The following is an 8,949-nucleotide window of genomic DNA, read 5'->3' as shown; positions in this document are numbered from 1 at the left end:
CATCATCAAGCCTGCGTACGCTGTCACACACCAGAATGAATGAGGTGCTGTGAGTCTTACAACTTTTAAAATAAGTAAATTTTCTTGTTGTGGCACAAAGAGCTGGTGGAAGGATGGAATAGCGTAAACTGTTTTAAGCTCATGTTGAATGAGTTTAAATTGGATTTAAAATGGCAGATTGAGGTAAACTAGTTTAGAGGTTAAAAACTGTTATAACTGAAACAATGACTACTTTAAAAGTGCTTTTAAACCTCTGACAATATTTTAAATGGAAGTAAATTTAACATTTTTAATTGGTTTCAAAACATTAAATTAATAACCTTAAAACAGCTTGAATCTATGCTAAGTGAAAATATTTTTCATCTGCACATAAGAGCATTTTAAATGATTTTTCAAATGGAATTAAATAATGAACTGCTTCAAACTGATTCAACTTGAGAATTACTTCTGACTGGTTTTACAGAGATTTTACACTAACCATATACTAGTAAAACTATAAGTTCTTTTGGCGTTTCCATTTACACTCGGGATCACCACAGCAAATCAAATATGCATCTGCATGATGATTTGGCACAGGTTTTACAACGGATACCCTTCTTGACGCAATTCTACATTACATGGGGGAGTGGGCATGAGAACCACTTAGCCACCATGCTGCCAAGTGTATATACCAGTCTAAAATGCTTCAAAGTTGTTTTTTTTACTAATCTAAACAGTCTGATTTTATACTGGGTTTAAGTACAACCCCTGGCAATAATTATGGAATCACCGGCCTCGGAGGATGTTCATTCAGTTGTTTAATTTTGTAGAAAAAAGCAGATCACAGACATGACACAAAACTAAAGTCATTTCAAATGGCAACTTTCTGGCTTTAAGAAGCACTAAAAGAAATCAGGAAAAAAAAAAAATAGTGGCAGTAACGGTTACTTTTTTAGACCAAGCAGAGGGAAAAAAATATGGACTCAGTGAACTCTGAGGAAAAAATCATGGAATCATGAAAAACAAAAGAACACTCCAACACATCACTAGTATTTTGTTGCACCACCTCTGGCTTTTATAACAGCTTGCAGTCTCTGAGGCATGGACTTAATGAGTGACAAACAGTACTCTTCATCAATCTGGCTCCAACTTTCTCTGATTGCTGTTGCCAGATCAGCTTTGCAGGTTGGAGCCTTGTCATGGACCATTTTCTTCAACTTCCACCAAAGATTTTCAATTGGATTAAGATCCGGACTATTTGCAGGCCATGACATTGACCCTATGTGTCTTTTTGCAAGGAATGTTTTCACAGTTTTTGCTCTATGGCAAGATGCATTATCATCTTGAAAAATGATTTCATCATCCCCAAACATCCGTTCAATTGATGGGATAAGAAAAGTGTCCAAAATATCAACATAAACTTGTGCATTTATTGATGATGTAATGACAGCCATCTCCCCAGTGCCTTTACCTGACATGCAGCCCCATATCATCAATGACTGTGGAAATTTACATGTTCTCTTCAGGCAGTCATCTTTATAAATCTCACTGGAACGGCACCAAACAAAAGTTCCAGCATCATCACCTTGCCCAATGCAGATTCGAGATTCATCACTGAATATGACTTTCATCCAGTCATCCACAGTCCACGATTGCTTTTCCTTAGCCCATTGTAACCTTGTTTTTTTCTGTTTAGGTGTTAATGATGGCTTTCGTTTAGCTTTTCTGTATGTAAATCCCATTTCCTTTAGGCGGTTTCTTACAGTTTGGTCACAGATGTTGACTCCAGTTTCCTCCCATTCGTTCCTCATTTGTTTTGTTGTGCATTTTCGATTTTTTCGACATATTGCTTTAAGTTTTCTGTCTCGACGCTTTGATGTCTTCCTTGGTCTACCAGTATGTTTGCCTTTAACAACCTTCCCATGTTGTTTGTATTTGGTCCAGAGTTTAGATACAGCTGACTGTGAACAACCAACATCTTTTGCAACATTGCGTGATGATTTACCCTCTTTTAAGAGTTTGATAATCCTCTGATTTGTTTCAATTGACATCTCTCATGTTGGAGCCATGATTCATGTCAGACCACTTGGTGCAACAGCTCTCCAAGGTGTGATCACTCCTTTTTAGATGCAGACTAACAAGCAGATCTGATTTGATGCAGGTGTTAGTTTTGGGGATGAAAATTTACAGGGTGATTGCATAATTTTTTCCTCTGAATTGAGTGACTCCATATTTTTTCCCATCTGCTTGGTCTAAAAAAGTAACCGTTACTGACTGCCACAATTTTTTTTTCTTGATTTCTTATAGTGTTTCTTAAAGCCAGAAAGTTTCCATTTGAAATGACTTTAGTTTTATGTCATGTCTGTGATCTGCTTTTTTTCTACAAAATTAAACAACTGAATGAACATCCTCCGAGGCCGGTGATTCCATAATTATTGCCAGGGGTTGTACATCTAACGACAGTAAACTGGTTTCAAGTGGATTTAATATGACTAAATTAGGGATTATGTTAATAATGACTTATTAAAGTGTTTTAAACAGTTTTAAGTGGCTTTTATGCACTATGTTGGTATTTCAATTTTAAGATTTTAGTACTTCTGAACCTGATTTAAAATCAATGATAAACTGGTTTAATGTGGATTTAAAGAGTAAATTAGAGATTGTTAATGATATATTAATGCATTTTAAACTGTTTTAAGTGGCTTTTATAGACTAAACTGGTATTCAACAATTTTAAGACATTAGCTCTTCTGACCTAGTTTTAAAATCAATAATAATTTGGTTTAAACTGGTTTTAAAATGTTTTAACTTCATATAAACTGGTTTTGACTGATAATTTTAAGAAAAATACTGAAATGGCTTTTGGATTGCTGATTAAATAAAGCAATTTCAAGATGTCTCCAAGGGTTGTGGCAACCTTTTGTGTGTGTGTGTGAGAGAGAGATGTTTTGACATTCACAGGTGATTATAAAAATAATTTGCAGCCCTACTTCAGTTAATTTATATACAAATCATCTCAAATCATACCGAGTCATCCCAAAGTGTCATGGTCCTGCCCTTGATGTGCTTTCTGTTATGACTTTTTCATTGATCTTTGCTTTCTTGTTCTGTACATCTGTATTTGCATTCCTGCCATGTTCATGTTTTCATTGGTTTTGTTTTCTGTTCATCGTTCATGTATTGTGTAGTTTTGTCTTAGTAGCTGTTTTGCCACATTGTTTTCATTAATTGTTACCTTAGTTTTCACTTCAGTCTTGGTTTTGTTCTGTTTATTTAATTTCTTGTATTATGTTTAGTCATTTTAGGCATTATCTGTTATTCTGTCGTCTGTGGGTTTGTTTGCCATTTTGTTCTTAGTTTTTATACTCTAGCCATGGTCAATTCCGTTCTAGTTTTGTCTTAGTCTTTTATATTCTGGCTGGTCTGTCCACTTTAACATGTACTAGTTTTTGGGGTCATTTCTTTCCGTTTGCATGTCATGATGTTTAGTTGTTTTTTCTGTTTTCTTTCATCTCTGTCTCATTGCACTTGTCTCTGCATTTTGTTATTTCTGTTTTTTCTTCTTCAGAATTACCTTTTGGTTTTTGCTGTTCAGTATTTTTGCACTAAGTCACGCCCACCTGAACTTTTCTGTTTCTTCTGTTTGCCACGCCCTCTTCCTGGTTCTTCCAACACACCTGTTCTCACTTTCCTCATTTCCACTTTGGTTATTTAAACTCTCTGTCTTCACTCAAGCCCCGCCAGTTCGTTGATTTTCACAGTCCTCGTACCAGCCTTTTCATAGCTCTGCCTTGTTTTGCCGTGTACTGACCCAGCTCTGTTTTGTGACCTCATCTTGCTGCTGCCCACGTACTTTGTCTGCTTGTGTTAAAGACCTGAGCCTGCCTTTTTGACGACGCCCTGGCCTGCCGACTATCTGTACCTCTGCATCCATGACTGCCTAACTGTGTACCGAATCCAAGCTCATTTTTTGACCGATAAAGCCTTTCAATTTCAATTCCATTGTCTGTGAGTTTTTGCATTTGGGTCCCACAACCTTTGGTGCCACATCACCCCGAGTTCCTGACAAAAGTGCTTCACACGAGTACGGTCGAGCTCCTTAACCATCTACCTGTAAGAATAACAAACACTTAACGATTTGTTAAAATCGTAAAATGTCACTACAGACTATACTTCTTCACTTGACTTTGGTTCGGAGGTTTGGTCTTGGCTTTAAAAGGAGGAAAAATTACTTCAAGGGGCAGCAGATGTGTCTCAGATACATCCAAAAATCTGCAGGATTTTTTTTAAACGACTAAAACTAAAGCACTAAAACATCCAAGTGTCTTTTACAATAACCCATAACTATACTGAGAAAATGTTACATCACTAAGATCAACCACGTGCCTCATGGTGTGCATACAGAAAGTCATTTTGTTCCCAGGCAACAGAATCTTTGGATCGGAGCCTCCTCAGCTTTTAATGATGTAACGTCTTCAGCGTACAACTCCGGCTCCTTGTTTCAAATTACAACCACATCCTTTTCTTACATGATTTCACAGATTAAACCTTTTCCGTTTTACACCAACAGCCAGCACTGTGGTACACAGTACTACATTTGGCAACAGCCCCGATGTTGGGCCTGTCCGGTTGGTCCGTTCGGGGGTTCGTTTGTGGTTTAAAGTTTCAGGTCTGCTCCCAGTTTGGAGAAAGGTTTCAGTTTTTCTCATCATGTCCCAACAACACAGCACCGGAGAGAACGAGAGTCAGACCCGTCCACCATCCCCCCCCCCCCCCCCCCGCCCCCCCATCTCCTGCCCACCCACTCACTCCTCACACACAGACTCGCTCAGGTCCACAGCGCCACCTCTGGTGAGCCGCCTCATCTTGCTGAAGTCGTGGTCGGTCCTCAAGTAGGACAGCGAGGGACCTCCCTCACTGTGGCTAGCCAGGTCCCGGGGCTGGGCCTGCGGCGGCAGGGCCCTCATCTCGCCGCCACTGCGCCAGTACAGAGTGTACTGTTGTGGGTCAGACACGCCGAAGGTGGCGGCACACAGCTGCGCCAGAGCCTGGCTCGTCTCACCGGCCCTCCACTGCAACGTCCGCACGGCGCTCCGCTCCCCTTCCTGGAAGAGTATCCGAACGCACCTCTGAAGGGAGGGAAGGAGGAGGAGAGATGGAGAGAGAGCAGAGTGAATATACATGGTGTTGATGGAAAACAAAGGTCAAGGGGCTTATGGAGTGAGGTCATGAGAGGGGGAGGAGGAGTGAGCGCGGTGCCGGCATGATTATCCACCTAAACAATGCTTCTACTTCCCACACAGGTCAAAGAGCTTCATATTGAAATCATCTTCATAAGATTGCTCTCCTCTCTATGGAAGCCCGTTCACACCAAGTGAAAACAAAATAGAAAAAAATATTTACCACCTCATCATTCAGCAGCCTTTTCCTCATAATTCATGGTAACTTAGTATGTTTTAAATTATGACTCAGTATCACATAACCACGAATTAATGTCACAATGTTGATTTACAATCTCATAACGGCCGGTGACTTAGTGTCTCAACGATGACCAAGTGTCCTGTTGAGGTCACTTTTCATCTCGTATTACTCAGTCACTAATCATGATGACTTAGTACGCTATAATTGTGCCTGTCACAATGAGAGCTTCGCATCTCATAATGAAGACACAATGTTGACATACTATCTTCTAATGTGACAAAGTATCTCATAACAGTGACTTAGTATCTCAGAATGGTGACCTGGAGTCTTGAGAAAGTGACTTAATATGTGTCACAACAATGTTAACTTAGTATGCCATAATGATGACTTGCACTTTCATAATGTTGACTTAAGATCTCATAATAACTCGGTGTCTTCTCATCTTCTTTTGGTGACTTAATATCTCATTGACTTTACATCTCATAACAATGCCTGAGTATCAGTAATGTTGACTTTTTAATCTTATCCATATTTCTGTTTCACAGACTGATGACAGTATGACTTAATTAATTATTACTATAATAGACTGTAATAATGCCTTGTTGCTCTGGCTTTATCTCGTAATTTTATGTGACAATGACAGAATTATGCCCTTGTATCTCTTAATGATGACTTAGTGTGAAGTGTAATTAAAGACTTTCTAGGTACTACCTCATATTAATGCTTAGTATCTTGTAATTATGATGCACCATCTTAGACATATTTTAATGATTGCTCACCATCATATAATTTGTCAAAGCACTTTGTGACTTTTGAGCTAGTATCTGTAGGCAGCGTGAGGGGTGTCTGGGATGGACATAACCACCTCATTCTGAATGCAGGTCACCCTATTGGTGACCCAATCATGCAAGATACAGTGAACCCACCAGTTTGTCTCATATAGCGTTGCTGAAAAGTTATTAAAATACAACCCCTGGCAATAATTATGGAATCACCGGCCTCGGAGGATGTTCATTCAGTTGTTTAATTTTGTAGAAAAAAAGCAGATCACAGACATGACACAAAACTAAAGTCATTTCAAATGGCAACTTTCTGGCTTTAAGAAACACTATAAGAAATCAGGAAAAAAAAATTGTGGCAGTCAGTAAGGGTTACTTTTTTAGACCAAGCAGAGGAAAAAAATATGGAATCACTCAATTCTGAGGAAAAAACTATGGAATCATGAAAAACAAAAGAACGCTCCAACACATCACTAGTATTTTGTTGCACCACCTCTGGCTTTTATAACAGCTTGCAGTCTCTGAGGCATGGACTTAATGAGTGACAAACAGTACTCTTCATCAATCTGGCTCCAACTTTCTCTGATTGCAGTTGCCAGATCAGCTTTGCAGGTTGGAGCCTTGTCATGGACCATTTTCTTCAACTTCCACCAAAGATTTTCAATTGGATTAAGATCTGGACTATTTGCAGGCCATGACATTGACCCTATGTGTCTTTTTGCAAGGAATGTTTTGACAGTTTTTGCTCTATGGCAAGATGCATTATCATCTTGAAAAATGATTTCATCATCCCCAAACATCCATTCAATTGATGGGATAAGAAAAGTGTCCAAAATATCAACATAAACTTGTGCATTTATTGATGATGTAATGACAGCCATCTCCCCAGTGCCTTTACCTGACATGCAGCCCCATATCATCAATGACTGTGGAAATTTACATCTTCTCTTCAGGCAGTCATCTTTATAAATCTCATTGGAACGGCACCAAACAAAAGTTCCAGCATCATCACCTTGCCCAATGCAGATTCGAGATTCATCACTGAATATGACTTTCATCCAGTCATCCACAGTCCATGATTGCTTTTCTTTAGCCCATTGTAACCTTGTTTTTTTCTGTTTAGGTGTTAATGATGGCTTTCGTTTAGCTTTTCTGTATGTAAATCCCATTTCCTTTAGGCGGTTTCTTACAGTTCGGTCACAGACGTTGGCTCCAGTTTCCTCCCATTCGTTCCTCATTTGTTTTGTTGTACATTTTTCGATTTTTGAGACATATTGCTTTAAGTTTTCTGTCTTGACGCTTTGATGTCTTCCTTGGTCTACCAGTATGTTTGCCTTTAACAACCTTCCCATGTTGTTTGTATTTGGTCCAGAGTTTAGACACAGCTGACTGTGAACAACCAACACCTTTTGCAACATTGTGTGATGATTTACTCTCTTTTAAGAGTTTGATAATCCTCTCCTTTGTTTCATTTGACATCTCTCGTGTTGGAGCCATGATTCATGTCAGTCCACTTGGTGCAACAGCTCTCCAAGGTGTGATCACTCCTTTTTAGATGCAGACTAACGAGCAGATCTGATTTGATGCAGGTGTTAGTTTTGGGGATGAAAATTTACAGGGTGATTCCATAATTTATTCCTCAGAATTGAGTCCATATTTTTTTCCCTCTGCTTGGTCTAAAAAAGTAACCGTTACTGACTGCCACAATTTTTTTTTTCTTGATTTCTTATAGTGTTTCTTAAAGCCAGAAAGTTGCCATTTGAAATGACTTTAGTTTTGTGTCATGTCTGTGATCTGCTTTTTTTCTACAAAATTAAACAACTGAATGAACATCCTCCGAGGCCGGTGATTCCATAATTATTGCCAGGGGTTGTAATTGTTAGTGTTTTTGTGAATTAAGCTTTGATTCTATGGAAAAGCAGTGAGTCCATAAGTGCTTGGACAGTGAGCTGAACATTTGCACTCACAACTGCAGTAATAATCAGTAGCTTGGGACACTTGTACCTATGAACAACTATGATACCCCAAAATGATTCCATCCTGGCCCCCCACCACTGAGAATTTTTTTTTCTGGCTCAGCCCCTGTTGGTATCTTCAAATTAAACCCTCGATTTCCATTAATCACAATTATGACTTACCAACTAATAACTCAAATGATTTTTGACCCTTTAATTCTTCATATCTCATCATTATGACAGTATGCCAAATTTATGAGATTCTGTCAAAATTACAACTTCCTGTCTAACAATTGAGATATTGTCTCTTAATTATTACTTACAGTTTCATTATTATGAGAAAACACTTAAATAATTGGGGGGGGTAGACAAGTCGTGGCCATTCATCTCTTTTTCCAAATATCACTTAGCATGAAGTCACCAGCAGCAGCAGCAGCAGCATGCAGAGCAACTACAACCTGATCACCTTTGGTGTTCTGGTAAAGTTATTCCATGCAGACGAGTTTGCTGCATGTAAATGTTTCTTTTCTGTTTTTTTTCTTTGCTTTTTGCTTCACCAGAAAAAAGGACCCAACCAATCAAACAAGTCTTGCTACTCTTCAAACAGTTGCCACCAGTTGTACTGTGCCAAAGTGGTTATATAATGCCAGATTCAACCACCTACAGATGCCCTCACAACGCTCCATGAGGCACACACCTCCACCGAAAAACATACTGAACATAATCCTTTAAAGACATCCAAAGATGAGAAACTACCCCAACAAACAGGTGCACCAGCAAAAATCCACCAAAAACACACAAAACCAACGGGTCTA

General features: G+C 39.0%; 1 protein-coding gene across 1 annotated transcript in view; it reads right to left on the bottom strand.

The window, feature by feature from the left end:
• Positions 1-4,398: 4,398 nt before the first annotated feature.
• The window catches only part of si:ch211-168d1.3 (ras and Rab interactor 2), a 35,127-nt gene continuing 30,576 nt past the window's right edge, over positions 4,399-8,949 (bottom strand). The window contains exon 12 of the mRNA XM_034164837.1: positions 4,399-5,108. Coding sequence (XP_034020728.1) covers positions 4,785-5,108 — 324 coding nt within the window. The 3' untranslated portion in view covers positions 4,399-4,784. The remainder of the gene's footprint in view (positions 5,109-8,949) is intronic.

Source organism: Thalassophryne amazonica, chromosome 23 (genome assembly GCF_902500255.1).
Source record: "Thalassophryne amazonica chromosome 23, fThaAma1.1, whole genome shotgun sequence".
NCBI classification, from domain to species: domain Eukaryota; kingdom Metazoa; phylum Chordata; class Actinopteri; order Batrachoidiformes; family Batrachoididae; genus Thalassophryne; species Thalassophryne amazonica.
Note: the sequence above shows the minus strand (reverse complement) of the source record. Positions and strands in the feature narration are given on the sequence as shown.